This window comes from Xenopus tropicalis, chromosome 5, assembly GCF_000004195.4.
Source record: "Xenopus tropicalis strain Nigerian chromosome 5, UCB_Xtro_10.0, whole genome shotgun sequence".
NCBI lineage: Eukaryota > Metazoa > Chordata > Amphibia > Anura > Pipidae > Xenopus > Xenopus tropicalis.
In genome coordinates, this window is record NC_030681.2 from 161,055,881 (window position 1) to 161,079,361 (window position 23,481).

Consider the following 23,481-nt stretch of genomic DNA (forward strand, 5'->3'; position numbering starts at 1 on the left):
ACCCCCTGCCCTCTGTCCTACCCCTGTACTTACCCCCTGCCCTCTGTCCTACCCCTGTACTTACCCCCTGCCCTCTGTCCTACCCCTGTACTTACCCCCTACCCTCTGTCCCACCCCCATACTTACCCCCTGCCCTCTGTCCCACCCCCATACTTATCCCCTGCCCTCTGTCTTACCCCTGTACTTACCCCCTGCCCTCTGTCCTACCCCCTGTACTTACCCCCTGCCCTCTGTCCTACCCCTGTACTTACCCCCTGCCCTGTCCTACCCTTGTACTTACCCTCTGTCCCACCCCCTGTACTTACCCTCTGTCCCACCCCTGTACTTACCACCTGCCCTCCGTCCCACCCCCGTACTTACCCCCTGCCCTCTGTCCCACCCCCGTACTTACCCCCTGCCCTCTGTCCCAACCCCGTACTTACCCCCTGCCCTCTGTCCCAACTTTGTACTTACCCCCTGCCCTCTGTCCCACCCCCGTACTTACCCCCTGCCCTCTGTCCCAACCCTGTACTTACCCTCTGTCCCACCCCTGTACTTACCCCCTGCCCTCTGTCCCACCCCTGTACTTACTCCCTGCCTTCTCCTCTCTCTTTCAGTTCACCTGGTTGACATTTGGAATATGATAGAAGCTTTCCGGGACAACGGCCTTAACACACTGGATCACAACACAGAGATAAACGTGTCCCGGCTAGAGACCATCATATCGTCCATATACTACCAGCTCAATAAGCGCCTCCCTTCCACCCATCAGATCGGCGTCGACCAGTCCATCAGCCTTCTGCTCAACTTCATGATCGCTGCTTATGACAGGTCGGTCCCGTCGGCTTTCCCTGTATGTGTGGGTGTCAGCAGTGATTCCCTTCTGGTTCCGACTACTGACTCAGCTGGGAATGTTCTATATACACAGAACCTATTCAGTGCCAGCAAGCAGACTTTGCAGTAATACCGGCCCAGTAACAGAGCAAGGGCAAGTGGGGCAATACCCCTGCATGTTTATTGGGTAAGCTGCAACATTTCAGCCCCCCAGTCACATGCAATAAACATACAGGGGGTTGCCTTCTATACCGAGCGCCGAGCCCACAGTACCAGCAAAGATATGAGATTCTGGTTATACTGGGTTTGTTCCACATCCGAACTGTACCTAGTGATCTTATTAGCAGTAATAATTCACTATCCCTTTAGGCCAGGAGAGGCCCTGTAGATCTGCTAAGGCGGATGGAGTCAGAGGGAAGCTCCAATCAAGGCATTGGCAGCCTACAGAGAAATCCATGTTGTTGTGGTTAGTGGCTTGTACTGGAAACCAACCTATGTTTTGTCTCGGGAGCAAATTGGGAAAGAAGCTTAAATTATATGCCCTGGGGTTAAACAGAAACTCCGGTTGGGAGAGAAGCCACATCCACAAGGGGAAGGTGGAGAGAAGGGGGCTAACAAGTAAGGATTAGGGGCTGGATAAGGCACTGGGGCAGCCTGGGAAGGCAAGAGCTGGCTTTGGCTAAGGAGGCACACAGCTCTGTTTGTAGGGGAAATGGGAAGCTGATTGTAGATAACCCCACAGGGCTATGTTGCCTCAGGGCTAGGGTGCCTCAGGGCTAGGGTGCCAGAGGGCTAAGGTGCCTTAGGGCTAGGGTGCCACAGGGCTATGTTGCCAGAGGGCTGTGGTGCCAGAGGGCTGTGGTGCCACAGGGCTAGGGTGCCACAGGGCTAGGGTGCCAGATGGCTATGTTGCCTCAGGGCTAGGGTGTCACAGGGCTAGGGTGCCAGCCTAACCAAGGAGGAGTTAGGAGTTGTTCTTGTGCAGAAACATTCCAACTGCACAAGGAATTAGGAAATCTGTGGTGAGACTCAATTTGTAATATTTTGGCCGAGATCCACTCAGCTGAGAGGTTGCGTAAGACAAGCAGGCTGGGATAGAAATGCTCTGAGTGTGTGGCACTGTACCTGGGGGTATTATATGCTGAGCCCTGGTGTAGGGGCAGAAAAGCTCACTGTGTATCACTGCATCTGTCTTGTATTTCTGAGGGGAGATAGGGGGGATCCCTGTATTACTGATGGAGGGGGTTCCCTGTATTACTGAGGGGTGATGGGGGGGGTCCTGTATTACTGAGGGGTGATGGGGGGGGGTCCTGTATTACTGAGGGGAGATAGGGGGGATCCCTGTATTACTGAGGGGAGATAGGAGGGATCCCTGTATTACTGAGGGGAGATAGGGGGGATCCCTGTATTACTGAGGGGGGATCCCTGTATTACTGAGGGGAGATAGGGGGGATCCCTGTATTACTGAGGGGAGATAGGGGGGATCCCTGTATTACTGAGGGGAGATAGGGGGGATCCCTGTATTACTGAGGGGAGATAGGGGGGATCCCTGTATTACTGAGGGGGGATCCCTGTATTACTGAGGGGAGACAGGGGGATCCCTGTATTACTGAGGGGAGATAGGGGGGATCCCTGTATTACTGAGGGGAGATAGGGGGGATCCCTGTATTACTGAGGGGAGATAGGGGGGATCCCTGTATTACTGAGGGGGGATCCCTGTATTACTGAGGGGAGACAGGGGGATCCCTGTATTACTGAGGGGAGATAGGGGGGATCCCTGTATTACTGAGGGGAGATAGGGGGATCCCTGTATTACTGAGGGGAGATAGGGGGGATCCCTGTATTACTGAGGGGGGATCCCTGTATTACTGAGGGGAGACAGGGGGATCCCTGTATTACTGAGGGGAGATAGGGGGGATCCCTGTATTACTGAGGGGAGACAGGGGGATCCCTGTATTACTGAGGGGAGATAGGAGGGATCCCTGTATTACTGAGGGGAGATAGGGGGGATCCCTGTATTACTGAGGGGGGATCCCTGTATTACTGAGGGGAGACAGGGGGATCCCTGTATTACTGAGGGGAGATAGGGGGGATCCCTGTATTACTGAGGGGAGATAGGGGGGATCCCTGTATTACTGAGGGGAGATAGGGGGGATCCCTGTATTACTGAGGGGAGATGGGGGGATCCCTGTATTACTGAGGGGAGATGGGGGATCCCTGTATTACTGAGGGGAGACAGGGGGATCCCTGTATTACTGAGGGGAGATGGGGGGATCCCTGTATTACTGAGGGGAGATAGGGGGATCCCTGTATTACTGAGGGGAGATGGGGGGGATCCCTGTGTATCACTGGGTCTGTCCTGGGCACTCCTATAACCTATCACAGCTTAACACTTTGTTGCTCTGACCAATCAGCTTGAGTATTAAAGCATCTTGTTGTTCCAGTGAAGGCCACGGGAAGCTCACTGTGTTTTCAGTAAAGGCGATCTTAGCAACCATGTGCGGCGGGAAGATCCTCGATAAGCTCAGATGTAAGTCATTGTTTTGGGCTTTCTAATCTGTGTCATGCAGCCCTATCCGTCCCAATGTGCCCCCCATTATATATATATATATATATATATGGGCTCTGCATTCCTTCTGTTCCTATTGGTATGTATATGGGTGGGGCTGCCATATTGTTTTTTAGCAGTCACAGGGCACTGTATCAAACCCCGCAGGGTGCTGCAGAAGGAATCCAATGAGGTGCAAGAATTTCCCCGTCCAAATATCACTTAACTGCTATTTTATCTTGCTTCCAGAACAATTGCAAACAGCTAGTGCCCCCTGCTGGCGGAACTGTGGTCAGGTTGGTGTGCGCCATGGCGTGTGAGATAGAAGTACATGATGTTACTAACAGCACCGTGCCACCCACACCCTAATCCGCTCTCTGGGCTGTAACAATTTAACCCACATCAAGGGCACACTAGCCACGGCTTCACTTTCTCTGATTAAACTGGACAAGGGGCACTAACACCTACCCCCGGTCTAATCTCATGGCACCCTCTGCCTGGCCTCTCCTTCATGATCTCTTGCTATTAAAGGGATACTATACCACTGGGGATAATAAATGGATACTGTACACTTGGGCTGTTAAAGGGATACTATACTACTGGGGCTATTAAATGGATACTGTAGACTGGGGTTATTAAAGGGATACTATACTACTTGGGCTAATAAAGGGATACTGTAGCACTGGGGCTGTTAAACGGATACTGTACACTGGGGTTGTTAAAGGGATATTATACCATTGGGGCTAATAAAAGGGATACTATACACTTGGGCTGTTAAAGGGATACTATACGCCGGGGTTGTTAAAAGGACTCTATACCACTGGGGCTTTTAAACGGTTACTATACACTGAAGTTATTAAAGGGATACTATAGCACTGAGGCTGTTAAAGCGATATTATACCACTGGGGCTATTAAAGGGATACTATACACTGGAGTTATTAAAGGGATATTATACCACTGGGGCTATTAAAGGGATACTATACACTGGAGTTATTAAAGGGATATTATACCACTGGGGCTGTTAAAGGGATACTATACCACTGGGGTTGTTAAAGGGATACTATACCACTGGGGTTGTTAAAGGGATATTATACCACTGGGGCTATTAAAGGGATACTATACAGTGGGGTTGTTAAAGGGATATGATACCACTGGGGCTGTTAAAGGGATACTATTCCACTGGGGTTGTTAATGGGATATTATACCACTGGGGCTATTAAAGGGATACTATACACTGGGGTAAACTGGTTTCCAGTGGAATGTATATATATATATATTTGGTGATATAATCCTTACTGTGTGCAGCTGCTCCCCCTGTCAGTAGGATCTGCCCCTATATATTCCCTGTATAACCAGCTACAGAACCAGTACTTAATGGTACCAGCTCCCATAGTACTGAGGAGCCTTACTGATTGGCCAGTGCCGGCGCCCCCTATAGCTGCAGTTGGAGGGAGGCAGGCAAGTGTCCCTGGCTGGGATTGATCCCAGGGTCTCATTCACATGTATGAATGTCAGTAAGGGACTATGGGGCTTATCTACAATGGGGGGCACAAGTGCTGTGTGTGGGGGGGTCCCATGTTGTGCGCCCTGGCAGTTGCCCCTAATTAGATAACCTGGAACTGCGGCCCAGTAACAGTACTGCTGATTGGGTTCCTACTGGTTTGTACCTGCCTGGGTCATTAATCATTAAGGTGTCACTAACGAGCCCCTGGAAGCCCTGTGAGCGTAGCGCCAGATGCAGCCGCCTGTAACTCCCCGTCTCCCCTCCGCAGATATTTTCTCCCAGGTGTCGGACTCCACGGGGCTCATGGTTTATACAAAGTTCGACCAGTTCCTCCGAGAGGTGCTCAAGCTTCCCACCACTGTGTTTGAGGGGCCCTCCTTTGGCTACACCGAGCACTCCGCCCGCACCTGTTTCCCCCCACAGGTAGGTACTTACCTGGCCACTCCGCCCGCATCTGTTTCCCCCTGCAGGTAGGTACTTACCTGGCCACTCCGCCCGCACCTGTTTCCCCCACAGGTAGGTACTTACCTGGCCACTCCGCCCGCATCTGTTTCCCCCTGCAGGTAGGTACTTACCTGGCCACTCCGCCCGCACCTGTTTCCCCCCACAGGTAGGTACTTACCTGGCCACTCACAGGGAACCCCCAAACTGGGGGGAACATCTGCCCTGCCCTTAGTTATACACTGTGGGATTCTGTATGGGCTGTGGGAGCCGCAGGGGCTAATGTTTGGGTCTCAAAGGAGGGAAATACATAAAACCGCCATACGATTGGTGATGGAGCTGTTTCATTCCGTGGGAATAATATTTCATATGAATGTGAGGCGGCTGCTCATTGTGCCTGATTGGTGCCACCCTGGCATTACAGCCTGGCACACTCCTCTACTGACACCCGCTGGCAGCAACTACAGCTGCATCGCCCGGGGTAAGGGCCATAATACAGAAATATATCCAGGTAATATATATAAGTAAATAAATATATTCAGATGATAAAGTAAATAAAGAGATATATATATACAAATAATAAAGTAAATAAAGATATACATATATATATATATATATATATACATACATACATATATATCCTTGAGAAAGGTCCTAACAAGGACCGAAACGTTGGTTTTAACAATATATCTGCAATAAAAAATTTTTTGATGAAACATTGAAGGGTGTGCTGGCCACAGATGATTATTTTCTATATATATATATATATATACATATATACAAATAATAAAATAAATTTATCCAGATAATAAAGAAATATATCCAGATAAACTAAAGATAAATAATAAAATAAATATAGCCAGATAATTAAGTAAATAAAGAATTAAATCCAGTTAAAAAAGAAATATATCCCAATAATAATCGGAATAAAGAGATATTCAGATGATAAAGTCAATAAAGAGATATATATCCAGATAATAAATAAATATATCCAGATAATAAACTAAATAAAGAGATGTATATATAAATAATAAAATAAATATATTCAGATAATAAAGTAAATAGATATATATCCAGATTATAAAGATATATATCCAGATAATAATCTAAATAAAGCTATATATATATATACAGTGGAGGAAATAATTATTTGACCCCTCACTGATTTTGTAAGTTTGTCCAATGACAAAGAAATGAAAAGTCTCAGAACAGTATCATTTCAATGGTAGGTTTATTTTAACAGTGGCAGATAGCACATCAAAAGGAAAATCGAAAAAATAACTTTAAATAAAAGATAGCAACTGATTTGCATTTCATTGAGTGAAATAAGTTTTTGAACCCTCTAACAAAAAAAGACTTAATACTTACTGGAAAAACCCTTGTTTGCAAGCACAGAGGTCAAACGTTTCTTGTAATTGATGAGCAAGTTTGCGCACATTTTAGGAGGAATGTTGGTCCACTCCTCTTTGCAGATCATCTCTAAATCCCTAAGGTTTCTGTCTCTGTGCAACTCTGAGCTTGAGCTCCCTCCATAGGTTTTCTATTGGATTAAGGTCCGGAGACTGACTAGGCCACTCCATGACCTTAATGTGCTTCTTCTTGAGCCACTCCTTTGTTGCCTTTGCTGTATGTTTTGGGTCATTGTCGTGCTGGAACACCCATCCACGACCCATTTTCAGTTTCCTGGCAGAGGGAAGGAGGTTGTCGTTCAGGATTTCACGATACATGGCTCCGTCCATTTTCCCGTTAATGCGAATAAGTTGTCCTGTGCCCTTAGCAGAAAAACACCCCCAAAGCAAAATGTTTCCACCCCCATGCTTGACGGTGGGGACGGTGTTTTGGGGGTCATAGGCATCATTTTTCTTCCTCCAAACACAGCGAGTTGAGTTAATGCCAAAGAGCTCTATTTTGGTCTCATCAGACCACAGCACCTTCTCCCAGTCACTCACAGAATCATTCAGGTGTTCATTGGCAAACTTCAGGCCTGCACATGTGCCTTCTTGAGCAGGGGGACCTTGCGAGCCCTGCAGGATTTTAATCCATTGCGGTGTAATGTGTTTCCAATGGTTTTCTTGGTGACTGTGGTCCCTGCTAATTTGAGGTCATTAACTAACTCCTCCCGTGTAGTTCTAGGATGCTTTTTCACCTTTCTCAGAATCATTGACACCCCACGAGGTGAGATCTTGCGTGGAGCCCCAGAGCGAGGTCGATTGATGGTCATTTTGTGCTCCTTTCATTTTCGAACAATCGCACCAACAGTTGTCACCTTCTCTCCCAGCTTCTTGCTAATGGTTTTGTAGCCCATTCCAGCCTTGTGCAGGTCTACAATTTTGTCTCTGACATCCTTGGACAGCTCTTTGGTCTTTTCCATGTTGGAGAGTTTGGAGTCTGCTTGATTGATTGATTCTGTGGACAGGTGTCTTTTATACAGGTGACTAGTTAAGACAGGTGTCCTTAATGAGGTTGACTAATTGAGTAGAAGTGTCTAACCACTCTGTGGGAGCCAGAACTCTTAATGGTTGGTAGGGGTTCAAAAACTTATTTCACTCAATGAAATGCAAATCAGTTGCTATCTTTTATTTAAAGTTATTTTTTCGATTTTCCTTTTGATGTGCTATCTGCCACTGTTAAAATAAACCTACCATTGAAATGATACCGTTCTGAGACTTTTCATTTCTTTGTCATTGGGCAAACTTACAAAATCAGTGAGGGGTCAAATAATTATTTCCTCCACTGTATATATATACAAATAATAAAATAAATATATCCAGATAATTACCGGTAAATATATTTAGATGATAAAGTCAATGAAGAGATATATATCCAGATAATAAATAAATAAATATATTCAGATGATAAAGATATATATATATATATATGTAGAAAATGCTGATGCACTCATTGCACATATTGATAGTTTTTCTGATTTGCACCCAGGTTGTAATCCCTATAAGTTTGTGCCTCAGCCTTTTTCTACTTATATATATATATATCTAGATAATAAACTAAATAAAGAGCTATATATACAAATAATAGAATAGATCATTAAGTAAATAAAGAATTATATCCAGTTAATAAAGTAAATAATGGAATCTATCCGGATAATAAAAACTACATAAACCCTGACTTAGTTATTTCTTCTACCTCTGTCTGGGGGTCCCAACTCTAATTAATAGGGGGCACCTTGACTTTCATGTATGTTACAGATATGAGATCTGTTATCCAGAAAACTCCAAATTACAGTCCTTTTCCTATAGACTCCATTTTAATATAATAATTAAAAAAAAATTAAATCAGTTTCCCTTTTCTCTGTAATAATAAAACAGTACCTGTACTTGATCCCAACTAAGATATAATTACCCCTTATTGGGGGCAGAACAGCCCTATTGGGTTTATTTCATGGTTAAATGATTCCCTTTTCTCTGTAATAATAAAACAGTACCTGTACTTGATCCCAACTAAGATATAATTACCCCTCATAGGGGCAGAACAGCCCTATTGGGTTTATTTCATGGTTAAATGATTTATTAGTAGACTTAAGCTGCAGAGATCCAAATCACAGAAAGTCCCCTTATCCAAACGGATCCCATACCTGTACCTTATTGGGCCTGAAACCTACACAATAGGGCAGCTGGCTGGGCTTAGACCCTAGGGATGCTGAGAGCAAAGTCAGTGGCAGAAAGAGCAGGACAGGGAATATCCGTATACGGACAGAAGTCTTGCAGTTGGTCTGTATGACTGGATATTCCAGCAGTCTGAGGGGCAGGGGCACCTACACCCACCAGTTACCCTGGGAAGCTTTATACCCTCTCCTTATTACGCCAATATATGATATGATAGGGGCTGTAGGGCTGAGTGGGACAGGAGGGGTATTTATCCTACTGTTTCCAGACTGGAGTCTGTGCTTTTCTCTTGCAGAAAAAGATTGCGCTGAACATGTTTTTAGACACAATAATGGCGGATCCTCCTCCCCAGTGCCTTGTATGGTTACCTCTCATGCACAGACTCGCCCACGTAGAAAATGGTAAGTGCCCTGCCATTGGCCAACCACAGCTTCCCTTCCCTCTATAATCCCTTTCTTCTCTATCATTCCCCTCTATAACTCCTTCCTTCTCTATCATTCCTCTCTATAATCCTTTCCTTCTCTATCATTCCTCTCTATAACCCCTTCCTTCTCTATCATTCCCCTCTATAATCCCTTCCTTCTCTATCATTCCCCTCTATAACTCCTTCCTTCTCAATCATTCCTCTCTATAACTCCTTTCTTCTCTATCATTCCTCTCTATAATCCTTTCCTTCTCTATCATTCCTCTCTATAACCCCTTCCTTCTGTATCATTCCTCTCTATAATCCCTTAGTTCTCTATCATTTCCCTCTATAATCCCTTCTTTATCATTCCTCTCTATAACCCCTTCCTTCTCTATCATTCCTCTCTATAATCCCTTAGTTCTCTATCATTTCCCTCTATAATCCCTTCCTTCTCTATCATTCCCCCTCTATAATCCCTTCCTTTGCTATCATTCCTCTCTATAATCCCTTCCTTCTCTATCATTCCTCTCTATAACCCCTTCCTTCTCTATCATTCCTCTCTATAATCCCTTAGTTCTCTATCATTCCTCTCTATAATCCTTTCCTTTTCTATCATTCCTCTCTATAATCCCTTCCTTCTCTATCATTCCTCTCTATAACCCCTTCCTTCTCTATCATTCCTCTTTATAATCCCTTCGTTCTCTATCATTTCCCTCTATAATCCCTTCCTTCTCTATCATTCCTCTCTATAATCCTTTTCTTTTCTATCATTCCTCTCTATAATCCCTTCCTTCTCTATCATTCCTCTCTATAATCCCTTAGTTCTGTTTCATTCCTCTCTATAATCCTTTCCTTTTCTATCATTCCTCTCTATAATCCTTTTCTTTTCTATCATTCCTCTCTATAATCCCTTCCTTCTCTATCATTCCTCTCTATAATCCCTTAGTTCTGTTTCATTCCTCTCTATAATCCTTTCCTTTTCTATCATTCCTCTCTATAATCCTTTCATTTTCTATCATTCCTCTCTATAAACCCTTCCTTCTCTATTATTCCTCTCTATAATCCCTTAGTTCTCTATCATTTCCCTCTATAATCCCTTTCTTCTCTATCATTCCTCTCTATAACCCCTTCCTTCTCTATCATTCCTCTCTATAATCCCTTAGTTCTCTATCATTTCCCTCTATAATCCCTTCCTTCTCTATCATTCCTCTCTATAATCCCTTAGTTCTCTATCATTTCCCTCTATAATCCCTTCCTTTGCTATCATTCCTCTCTATAATCCCTTCCTTCTCTATCATTCCTCTCTATAACCCCTTTCTTCTCTATCATTCCTCTCTATAACCCCTTCCTTCTCTATCATTCCTCTCTATAATCCCTTAGTTCTCTATCATTTCCCTCTATAATCCCTTCCTTTGCTATCATTCCTCTCTATAATCCCTTCCTTCTCTATCATTCCTCTCTATAACCCCTTCCTTCTCTATCATTCCTCTCTATAATCCTTTCCTTTTCTATCATTCCTCTCTATAATCCTTTCCTTCTCTATCATTCCTCTCTATAATCCCTTCCTTCTCTATCATTCCTCTCTATAATCCCTTCCTTCACTATCATTCCTCTCTATAATGCCTTCCTTCTCTATCATTCCTCTCTATTATCCCTTCCTTCTCTATCATTCCTCTCTATTATCCCTTCCTTCTCTATCATTCCTCTCTATTATCCCTTCCTTCTCTATCATTCCTCTCTATAATCCCTTCCTTCTCTATCATTCCTCTCTATAATACTTTCCTTCTCTATCATTCCTCTCTATAATAATTTCCTTCTCTATCATTCCTCTCTATAATACTTTCCTTCTCTATCATTCCTCTCTATAACCCCTTCCTTCTCTATCCTTCCTTTCTATAATCCCTTCCTTCTCTATCATTCCTCTCTATAAACCCTTCCCTCTCTATCATTCCTCTCTATAACACCTTCCTTCTCTATCATTCCTCTCTATAATCCCTTCCTTTTCTATTATTCCTCTCTATAAACCCTTACCTCTCTATCATTCCTCTCTATAAACCCTTCCCTCTCTATCATTCCTCTCTATAACACCTTCCTTCTCTATCATTCCTCTCTATAATCCCTTCCTTCTCTATCATTCCTCTCTATAACACCTTCCTTCTCTATCATTCCTCTCTATAATCCCTTCCTTCTCTATCATTCCTCTCTATAATCCCTTCGTTCTCTATCATTCCTCTCTATAACACCTTCCTTCTCTATCATTCCTCTCTATAATCCCTTCCTTTTCTATTATTCCTCTCTATAATCCCTTCGTTCTCTATCATTCCTCTCTATAAACCCTTCCCTCTCTATCATTCCTCTCTATAATCCCTTCCTTCTCTATCATTCCTCTCTATAATCCCTTCGTTCTCTATCATTCCTCTCTATAACACCTTCCTTCTCTATCATTCCTCTCTATAATCCCTTCCTTTTCTATTATTCCTCTCTATAATCCCTTCCTTCTCTATCATTCCTCTCTATAATCCCTTCCTTCTCTATCATTCCTCTCTATAACACCTTCCTTCTCTATCATTCCTCTCTATAATCCCTTCCTTTTCTATTATTCCTCTCTATAATCCCTTCGTTCTCTATCATTCCTCTCTATAATCCCTTCCTTCTCTATCATTCCTCTCTATAACACCTTCCTTCTCTATCATTCCTCTCTATAATCCCTTCGTTCTCTATCATTCCTCTCTATAATCCCTTCCCTCTCTATCATTCCTCTCTATAAACCCTTCCCTCTCTATCATTCCTCTCTATAACACCTTCCTTCTCTATCATTCCTCTCTATAACACCTTCCTTCTCTATCATTCCTCTCTATAATCCCTTCCTTTTCTATTATTCCTCTCTATAATGCCTTCCTTCTCTATCATTCCTCTCTATTATCCCTTCCTTCTCTATCATTCCTCTCTATAACCCCTTCCTTCTCTATCATTCCTCTCTATAACCCCTTCCTTCTCTATCATTCCTCTCTATAAACCCTTCCTTCTCTATCATTCCTCTCTATAATCCCTTAGTTCTCTATCATTCCTCTCTATAATCCCTTAGTTCTCTATCATTCCTCTCTAAAATCCTTTCCTTCTCTATCATTTCTCTCTATAACCCCTTCTCGTCTATAATTGCCTTAATCTCTTTTTTCTCTCTTATTTTGCTTTATTATCTATTTCCTTTCTTCTATCAGTTCTCACAGTGGTTCCTTCTCTTCCATTGGCCCAATCTCATATCAGCTCTTTCCTTTTTACTTTTCTCCCTCCTTTGCTCAGTTCCCCCCTGCATTTGGTATGTTCCTGACCATGTAATTCCCTTGTGTCCCCCCCCCCCAGTCTTCCATCCGGTAGAATGCTCTTTTTGCCGCTCTGAGAGTATGATGGGCTTTCGCTATCGATGCCAGCAGTGCCACAACTACCAGCTTTGCCAGAATTGCTTTTGGCGGGGTCACGCCAACGGTCCCCATAGCAACCAGCATCAAATGAAGGAGCATTCCTCGTGGGTAAGATAAACAGGGTTATATAGCAACATAGGAGAAGTTACACGTGGGCCCTGTGAGCCCCTCCCCCCTTATGTATCACTTGCCCCACCCCTAATGTATCACTGGCCCCACCGGCCATCAGGGGCAGCAACCTTCTTTAACTGGCTCTCCCCTAAACAGACTGTCAGTTCTACAGTCCATTCGTACTGCTGGCTGCCAACTTCCTACACTGCTCACCTCCACCATCATCTCTGGAATGTAGGGGCCCCAGTAGGGTCCTTATTATAGAGCAATTCAGCCTTAGGGGCCCCAAGCTGAATTTGCTGTGGGGCCCAGTAAAATCTAGTTACACTGATATACAGGACTGCTGTACACATTTCAGATGCAGCAGCACCAATTAACTTATCCTTCCTGTGTTGCCCCCTCATGGCTGCCATATTGTACAGCCCCCTTCATTCACTGGTAACAGGCAATGGGCTTGTTTTGCCCTCGGCTTCTGTAACTGAAAAGGATAAGCCACCTGGGTCAGACTTCCCACAGTAAATCCCTAGAACAATTCCCATCAGCCCCCACTTATTTAGCAGTTTTTGAGTTTGTGAATTCGAGTCTGTTTTTCTAAATAGAATAAACTTGCATATCAAATGGTCGAATTATTTATTAATAAGGAAAACTCGTTCGAATAAATGAGTGAATATCTCAGATTTTTCACTTCCTTACTTTGAACAGAAGGGGGCAGCAAAGTACTGAGCAAGTCCCTGCTTGTACAACCATTTTCTGGGACGCTCTCTGCGTGAATATCATTGGCTGTGGCCACATTCACCTTCATAAAGCAAACAGTGTGGGGGGTATTGTAGCCCCCTGTACCAGGGAATCCTGACGCCAGTGCTATTGGGGATAGAAATGCCGGCAGGACTGGTTTCTCCTTTGTGTTGTGCTGCTGGCTGGGGGGAGTGGGTATAGAGGGTACCCCAAGAGACACCCCTACACGAGGGGCCTCCCAGCAGGGGAACTGGGTTCTAACATTGGGACCCTCAGCACCAAGCTGATTATTTTGTGTTTTTGTCTCTTTGCAGAAATCCCCGGCAAAAAAGTTGAGTCACGCAATCAGCAAATCCCTCGGCTGCGTCCCGAGCAGGGAGCTGCCCCACCCCGTGTTCCCCGAGCACCCGGAGAAACCGCTCGACCTGGCACATATTGTGTAAGTAGATGGGCCGGCGCCACCCTAGGGAGCCTGTGGCACTGCCAGGCAGTTTATATTGTATGGGTGTATGGGACTTTGGCTCATGTACTCTGTATCTGTAGCCCCAGAGGGGCAGGGAGCGGGGTCTGGGCAGAGCTGGTCATGATCTGGGGGTAATGGGCTCACCTCTAACCGGAAATCACCCGGCAGGTTGGCATTACTAGCGGCAGCAGGTTCACTCATGGGAAATGTCAATTTACTGGCTAATAGGGGTGCACCGAATCCACTAGTGTGGGAATAGGCCGAACCCCAATACTTCATGAAATATCTGCAGGTACAGGAGCCACAGCCCAGGGCTCTTCTGCCTCTCACAGGGTTAATATATTCCAGTTGCCCCGTTCCTTTAGCCCCTTGTTCAGGAGTAAAGGGGGGCTGTGTTCTACCCAAATACCCCTGGCCTGGGGCTACTCACCCACCCTCATTCACCCCTAAACCCCCAACAGCAAAATCCTATCCCTGTGTTCTACCCAAATACCCCCATCTGGGGCTACTCACCCACCCTCATCCATCCCTAAACCCCCAGCAGCACAACCCTATCCCTGTGTTCTACCCAAATACCCCTGGCCTGGGGCTACTCACCCACCCTCATCCATCCCTAAACCCCCAGCAGCACAACCCTATCCCTGTGTTCTACCCAAATACCCCTTGCCTGGGGCTACTCACCCACCCTCATTCACCCCTAAACCCCCAACAGCAAAATCCTATCCCTGTGTTCTACCCAAATACCCCTGGCCTGGGGCTACTCACCCACCCTCATTCACCCCTAAACCCCCAACAGCAAAATCCTATCCCTGTGTTCTACCCAAATACCCCCATCTGGGGCTACTCACCCACCCTCATCCATCCCTAAACCCCCAGCAGCACAACCCTATCCCTGTGTTCTACCCAAATACCCCTGGCCTGGGGCTACTCACCCACCCTCATCCATCCCTAAACCCCCAGCAGCACAACCCTATCCCTGTGTTCTACCCAAATACCCCTTGCCTGGGGCTACTCACCCACCCTCATCCATCCCTAAACCCCCAGCAGCACAACCCTATCCCTGTGTTCTACCCAAATACCCCTTGCCTGGGGCAGAGTTATTGTGCCACTTGTTGGCACGAGCCGGCCCAACTATATAATGATAGTGAGTGCCGGTTCTTTTCCAGGAGATAGATGTCTTGGCAGCCAGTTGCTTCCTATTTATTTGAGGGTTAACTCCCTAGTGTGGAGCCCAGTTGCCCTATGGAGTGAATGGGTGGGTGCCATCATTCCTTCTTGCCCCATCGCCGAGATTTCACCACCTCCCATGGCCAAGCGTCTGTGTTTATTGGACAAGAATAACAATGGGCACCGATTCTTTCTTCCTCCTGGACCAATAGGACAGGGGATTTGCTCAAGGGTTTGACATATTATAATAGAGATTCTATGATTGGCCTATGATTAAGCGCCAAGTGGGGCACAGGCATCATGGCTAACGATAAGGAGAATTGGCACCGACTCAGGCGCGCGGCTTTATCTGCACTTCTCAGGTCTGTAATTGCTTTAATGGGTTCTGGCTCCAAGTATCACGTGTGCTGCCAAGTTCCTCTGAGTGATCCGTTCTACCCTTGTCCCTTGCACCCAGGCACCATGTGTGTACCCCCTACTGTAAATGATAAGGATATTAGCAGTCACTGAGGGGTTCTGTGCCCCCCATATAAAGGCACAAGGCTGCAGGCTGAGTTATACAGGGAACTCTGAGTATCACTCATGTATTATAAGGGATAATGTACCCCCTACTGTAAATGATAAGGATATTAGCAGTCACTGAGGGGTTCTGTGCCCCCCATATAAAGGCACAAGGCTGCAGGCTGAGTTATACAGGGAACTCTGAGTATCACTCATGTATTATAAGGGATAATGTACCCCCTACTGTAAATGATAAGGATATTAGCAGTCACTGAGGGGTTCTGTGCCCCCCATATAAAGGCACAAGGCTGCAGGCTGAGTTATACAGGGAACTCTGAGTATCACTCATGTATTATAAGGGATACTGTACCCCCTACTGTAAATGATAAGGATATTAGCAGTCACTGAGGGGTTCTGTGCCCATATAAAGGCACAAGGCTGCAGGCTGAGTTATACAGGGAACTCTGAGTATCACTCATGTATTATAAGGGATAATGTACCCCCTACTGTAAATGATAAGGATATTAGCAGTCACTGAGGGGTTCTGTGCCCCCCATATAAAGGCACAAGGCTGCAGGCTGAGTTATACAGGGAACTCTGAGTATCACTCATGTATTATAAGGGATAATGTACCCCCTACTGTAAATGATAAGGATATTAGCAGTCACTGAGGGGTTCTGTGCCCCCCATATAAAGGCACAAGGCTGCAGGCTGAGTTATACAGGGAACTCTGAGTATCACTCATGTATTATAAGGGATAATGTACCCCCTACTGTAAATGATAAGGATATTAGCAGTCACTGAGGGGTTCTGTGCCCCCCATATAAAGGCACAAGGCTGCAGGCTGAGTTATACAGGGAACTCTGAGTATCACTCATGTATTATAAGGGATAATGTACCCCCTACTGTAAATGATAAGGATATTAGCAGTCACTGAGGGGTTCTGTGCCCCCCATATAAAGGCACAAGGCTGCAGGCTGAGTTATACAGGGAACTCTGAGTATCACTCATGTATTATAAGGGATAATGTACCCCCTACTGTAAATGATAAGGATATTAGCAGTCACTGAGGGGTTCTGTGCCCCCCATATAAAGGCACAAGGCTGCAGGCTGAGTTATACAGGGAACTCTGAGTATCACTCATGTATTATAAGGGATAATGTACCCCCTACTGTAAATGATAAGGATATTAGCAGTCACTGAGGGGTTCTGTGCCCCCCATATAAAGGCACAAGGCTGCAGGCTGAGTTATACAGGGAACTCTGAGTATCACTCATGTATTATAAGGGATAATGTACCCCCTACTGTAAATGATAAGGATATTAGCAGTCACTGAGGGGTTCTGTGCCCCCCATATAAAGGCACAAGGCTGCAGGCTGAGAGTTGGATAAATAAAAGCAGCATTCAGTGTAGGATTGGGATATTTGTCTTCATCACATCAGGTTTCATTAGTGGGGCACAGAGCTGACAGTCGGGCAGTGAGCGCTGATTATATTGGGGGCAGTTGATAGTTTGCGGCCCATAAGGCAGGGAGATGTCGGCGCTTCCCGCTTGATGTTATTTGTGCTTCCATTACGGCTTCTCCATTCTCACTGCTCCAATGCATGAAATATTAATGCGTCGGTACGAAGCCTGACAAACAGCGAGGAGCTCTCCCTAATGAACCAGCGGCGCCGCGTCGGGTCCTCATTAATAAGCGAATGCAGAGGGGGGCACGGGGGCGCGAGGAGACGCTACGTGCTCTTCCCAGTCTGACTGTCAGTATCTCCCGGCCCCAGGAGAATGAGGCGCAGCTGGGGCAAAGGGGGGTATATACTCCATATATGTTTACTTTTAGGGTGAAGACACACAGGGCAATTACCGTGGGTCACCGACGCTTTTTAATACCCAATCGGCATGACACAAACCAATTGGTTGCAGCCTCTTATATATTAAACTATGGGAGCTGAATCGCCAGTTAGTCGCCACAACTGAGCTTTAGAAGTCGGGGCTCCTTCTGAAAGGAAGCTCCCAGTAGGTATCAGAATAGCACTCAATAGTAAGAAATCCAAGTCCGGCTTGGGACTCCTCCAGTTACATGGGAGTAGGAGAAACAATAGGTTAGCTGAAAGCAGTTCTAATGTGTAGCGCTGGCTGAAAGCTCAGACTCAGGCACACTTTACTGCTGCGCTGCAAGTTGGAGTGATATCCCCCCCCCTCACCCCCAGCAGCTGATCAGCAGAACAATGGGAAGGGAGCAAGATAGCAGCTCCCAGTAGGTATCAGAATAGCACTCAATAGTAAGAAATCCAAGTCCGGCTTGGGACTCCTCCAGTTACATGGGAGTAGGAGAAACAATAGGTTAGCTGAAAGCAGTTCTAATGTGTAGCGCTGGCTGAAAGCTCAGACTCAGGCACACTTTACTGCTGCGCTGCAAGTTGGAGTGATATTCCCCCCCTCACCCCCAGCAGCCAATCAGCAGAACAATGGGAAGGGAGCAAGATAGCAGCTCCCAGTAGGTATCAGAATAGCACTCAATAGTAAGAAATCCAAGTCCGGCTTGGGACTCCTCCAGTTACATGGGAGTAGGAGAAACAATAGGTTAGCTGAAAGCAGTTCTAATGTGTAGCGCTGGCTGAAAGCTCAGACTCAGGCACACTTTACTGCTGCGCTGCAAGTTGGAGTGATATCCCCCCCCCTCACCCCCAGCAGCTGATCAGCAGAACAATGGGAAGGGAGCAAGATAGCAGCTCCCAGTAGGTATCAGAATAGCACTCAATAGTAAGAAATCCAAGTCCGGCTTGGGACTCCTCCAGTTACATGGGAGTAGGAGAAACAATAGGTTAGCTGAAAGCAGTTCTAATGTGTAGCGCTGGCTGAAAGCTCAGACTCAGGCACACTTTACTGCTGCGCTGCAAGTTGGAGTGATATTCCCCCCCTCACCCCCAGCAGCCAATCAGCAGAACAATGGGAAGGGAGCAAGATAGCAGCTCCCAGTAGGTATCAGAATAGCACTCAATAGTAAGAAATCCAAGTCCGGCTTGGGACTCCTCCAGTTACATGGGAGTAGGAGAAACAATAGGTTAGCTGAAAGCAGTTCTAATGTGTAGTGCTGGCTGAAAGCTCAGACTCAGGCACAATGGCTCAGGGGGGCTGTAACCCTTTAGTAGCGCCAATATACTGTGTGTGCTGTTCATTCACCAACTGACTTGCTTGGCTGCCGCGGCAGTTTGCAATAGGAACGCACAGAGAATTAATGAGCGGCGCCTGTAGCCGACCTGCTAGAGATGCTATTATACAGCAGGAATATGAATATGTGCGGCGCTGATCCCTGCATATTCATCAAACCCTGGGGCCGCCCAGTCTGCGGAGAAGCCCACAGCCGCGCACACTGAGAGCTTCTTCCCTACTGTGTAGCCTTTACACTGGGCCGGGGCCTGAGCCCCAGTCGGGCGGAACCGGCAGCTTGGAGTCACTTTTATGCAGAGCTGGGTTTATTTCTGCCCACAGTCCAGGCTTTAGTCTTTTTGAAATGCGCTTTGGGTCACTGTCCATGTTCCATGATCCGGGATGAAGAGCCAGCCTTGTAACACGGGGGTAAATATTCCAAAGGGAGACTGGCTACAGTGCCATGGCCCTCAGAGAGCCTGCCAAGAGCCTTAAACTTGTGTAGGGTGTCATGGCTCTAAAACTTCTATAGGGTGGAAGGGCCCCCAAACTTGTGTAGGGTGGAAGGGCCCCCAAACTTGTGTAGGGTGGAAGGGCCCCCAAACTTGTGTAGGGTGGAAGGGCCCCCAAACTTGTGTAGGGTGGAAGGACCCCCAAATTTGTTTAGGGTGGAAGGGCCGCCAAACTTATGTAGGGTGGAAGGGCCCCCAAACTTGTGTAGGGTGGAATGGCCCCCAAACTTGTGTAGGGTGGAAGGGCCCCCAAACTTGTGTAGGGTGGAAGGGCCCCCAAACTTGTGTAGGGTGGAATGGCCCCCAAACTTGTGTAGGGTGGAAGGGCCCCCAAAGGTGTGTAGGGTGGAAGGGCCTCCAAAGGTGTGTAGGGTGGAAGGGCCCCCAAACTTGTGTAGGGTGGAAGGGCCCCCAAAGGTGTGTAGGGTGGAAGGGCCCCCAAACTTGTGTAGGGTGGAAGGGCCTCCAAAGGTGTGTAGGGTGGAAGGGCCCCCAAACTTGTGTAGGGTGGAAGGGCCCCCAAACTTGTGTAGGGTGGAAGGGCCTCCAAAGGTGTGTAGGGTGGAAGGGCCCCAAACTTGGGTAGGGTGGAAGGGCCCCCAAAGGTGTATAAGGTGGAAGGGCCCCCAAACTTGTGTAGGGTGGAAGGGCCTCCAAAGGTGTGTAGGGTGGAAGGGCCCCCTAACTTGTGTAGGGTGGAAGGGCCTCCAAAGGTGTGTAGGGTGGAAGGGCCCCCAAACTTGTGTAGGGTGGAAGGGCCCCCAAAGGTGTTAAGGGTGGAAGGGCCCCCAAAGGTGTGTAGGGTGGAAGGGCCCCCAAAGGTGTGTAGGGTGGAAGGGCCCCCAAAGGTGTGTAGGGTGGAAGGGCCCCCAAAGGTGTGTTGGGTGGAAGGGCCCCCAAAGGTGTGTAGGGTGGAAGGGCCCCCAAACTTGTGTAGGGTGGAAGGGCCCCCAAAGGTGTGTAGGGTGGAAGGGCCCCCAAACTTGTGTAGGGTGAAAGGGCCCCCAAAGGTGTGTAGGGTGGAAGGGCCCCCAAACTTGTGTAGGGTGGAAGGGCCCCCAAACTTGTGTAGGGTGGAAGGACCCTCAGACTTGAGTAGGGTGGAAGGGCCCCCAAACTTGTGTAGGGTGGAAGGGCCCCCAAACTTGTGTAGGGTGGAAGGGCCCCCAAACTTGTGTAGGGTGGAAGGGCCCCCAAAGTTGTGTAGGGTGGAAGGGCCCCCAAACTTGTGTAGGGTGGAAGGACCCTCAGACTTGAGTAGGGTGGAAGGGCCCCCAAACTTGTGTAGGGTGGAAGGGCCCCCAAAGGTGTGTAGGGTGGAAGGGCCCCCAAAGGTGTGTAGGGTGGAAGGGCCCCCAAAGTTGTGTAGGGTGGAAGGACCCCCAAAGGTGTGTAGGGTGGAAGGGCCCCCAAACTTGTGTAGGGTGGAAGGACCCTCAGACTTGAGTAGGGTGGAAGGGCCCCCAAACTTGTGTAGGGTGGAAGGGCCCCCAAACTTGTGTAGGGTGGAAGGGCCCCCAAACTTGTGTAGGGTGGAAGGGCCCCCAAAGTTGTGTAGGGTGGAAGGGCCCCCAAACTTGTGTAGGGTGGAAGGACCCTCAGACTTGAGTAGGGTGGAAGGGCCCCCAAACTTGTGTAGGGTGGAAGGGCCCCCAAAGGTGTGTAGGGTGGAAGGGCCCCCAAAGGTGTGTAGGGTGGAAGGGCCCCCAAAGTTGTGTAGGGTGGAAGGACCCTCAGACTTGAGTAGGGTGGAAGGGCCCCCAAACTTGTGTAGGGTGAAAGGGCCCCCAAAGTTGTGTAGGGTGGAAGGGCCCCCAAACTTGTGTAGGGTGGAAGGACCCTCAGACTTGAGTAGGGTGCCACGGCCCCATTGCCAGTCACATGGGTGTTTTCCTGCCAGAATGTGAGGGGGCAGGACAAGGACAATATTTTATATAAAAGTATAAAACTGAGTTAAAAACAACTTGGGTTCTGATCAAGCAGCTTTTTTATTTCTTCATTATGTTTTTGGTTCCAGCAGCATCTTCCCCTGTAATTTCATTTGATTTGTCTGCGTGCGACTCGCCGGTCTTTAATATTTATGCACCTCCGCAAATAAACTCCCCCGGGCTGGGGTATTTATATCCTCACTATTGATTGTGTCTGCGGCCTCTGCCTGGGTCATTAAACTGCACAAATGAGAAGTATATGGGGCGACATGTAACCTGCCCTGTATGTAATGTGGGGTGTCTATTGTACGTCACTGCTCTCCTCCGCTCCGTGCTATAGTTCCAGGGGTACCCACGGCACAAGCACTCACCCCAAATCCCCCCTAACTGGCCTTCAGGCTGGGCCCCCTTAGCCCATAACAAGGTTACAGATATATAGAAACATTGGGGTAACAGTCACCCCGCTATAGTTCCAGGGGTACCCAGGGCACAAATAAGCACTCACCCCAAATCCCCCCTAACTGGCCTTCAGGCTGGGCCCCCTTAGCCCATAACAAGGTTACAGATATATAGAAACATTGGGGTAACAGTCACCCCGCTATAGTTCCAGGGGTACCCAGGGCACAAATAAGCCCTCACCCCAAATCCCCCCCTAACTGGCCTTCAGGCTGGGCCCCCTTAGCCCATAACAAGGTTACAGATATATAGAAACATTGGGGTAACAGTCACCCCGCTATAGTTCCAGGGGTACCCAGGGTACAAATAAGCACTCACCCCAAATCCCCCCTAACTGGCCTTCAGGCTGGGCCCCCTTAGCCCATAACAAGGTTACAGATATATAGAAACATTGGGGTAACAGTCACCCCGCTATAGTTCCAGGGGTACCCAGGGCACAAATAAGCACTCACCCCAAATCCCCCCCTAACTGGCCTTCAGGCTGGGCCCCCTTAGCCCATAACAAGGTTACAGATATATAGAAACATTGGGGTAACAGTCACCCCGCTATAGTTCCAGGGGTACCCAGGGCACAAATAAGCACTCACCCCAAATCCCCCCCTAACTGGCCCCCAGGCTGGGCCCCCTTAGCCCATAACAAGGTTACAGATATATAGAAACATTGGGGTAACAGTCACCCTGCTATAGTTCCAGGGGTACCCAGGGCACAAATAAGCACCCCAAATCCCCCCCTAACTGGCCTTCAGGCTGGGCCCCCTTAGCCCATAACAAGGTTACAGATATATAGAAACATTGGGGTAACAGTCACCCCGCTATAGTTCCAGGGGTACCCAGGGCACAAATAAGCACTCACCCCAAATCCCCCCCTAACTGGCCTTCAGGCTGGGCCCCCTTAGCCCATAACAAGGTTACAGATATATAGAAACATTGGGGTAACAGTCACCCTGCTATAGGCAAGTAGAGGGGCCACAGATATGGGGGTACCGCCCAGGGACAGACCAGCATGTCCCCCAATGCAGTGAATTTCTCTAAATATTCCTTGTGCTTTAAATATAACATAAGTCATCGCATTACCACGGCAACATGGCCTTGGCATTTTTCTATTGTCATAGGAGCAACAGAACACTTCTAGCTGTTGCTATGGAAACGAGCACCTGTGTGTGAGTGGATAGAACGTGTTACTATTTGCTATGGGCTGCCATTGTATTGGGCTGAGCAGTATTGGGCTTGAGCCCCTCCGGTTGGGATGTTGGCCCAGAGGGGACCAACTGTAGCAAGTTCCTGACTATGAGACATGGCAGCTCCAGCTGAGGCCGTGACACGGGCAAAAGGAACTGTTGTCCTCACTGAAATATTACCTCCTTCAGTTGTAGTCTTTACTATTGCCTGACCCAGCAGAGCCTTCACTTGAACTTGGCCCATTCTAGTTGGGGTCTTGAATCCATTCAAATCTAAGTCTTGGCTAATACTCTCCAATCTTAATCCTAAATAATACCTGCCAATCTACTGTAAGTCTTGACTAATACCCTCCAATTTTAGCCTTGACTAATACCCTCCAATTTTAGCCTTGACTAATACCCTCCAATCTTAGCCTTGACTAATACCCTCCAATATAAGTCTTGACTAATACCCTCCAATCTTAGCCTTGACTAATACCCTCCAATATAAGTCTTGACTAATACCCTCCAATCTTAGCCTTGACTAAT

The 23,481-nt window shown here is 47.3% G+C and overlaps 1 protein-coding gene across 7 annotated transcripts in view; it reads left to right on the top strand.

The window, feature by feature from the left end:
* dtnb (dystrobrevin beta) overlaps window positions 1-23,481 on the top strand; it is a 108,020-nt gene that overhangs the window by 47,597 nt on the left and 36,942 nt on the right. For all 7 annotated transcript variants that reach the window (XM_031901904.1, XM_031901907.1, XM_031901906.1 and 4 more), the window contains exons 4-9: window positions 597-810; window positions 3,258-3,343; window positions 5,135-5,289; window positions 9,226-9,331; window positions 12,697-12,863; window positions 13,916-14,040. In XM_031901904.1, coding sequence (XP_031757764.1) covers window positions 597-810; window positions 3,258-3,343; window positions 5,135-5,289; window positions 9,226-9,331; window positions 12,697-12,863; window positions 13,916-14,040 — 853 coding nt within the window. The remainder of the gene's footprint in view (window positions 1-596; window positions 811-3,257; window positions 3,344-5,134; window positions 5,290-9,225; window positions 9,332-12,696; window positions 12,864-13,915; window positions 14,041-23,481) is intronic.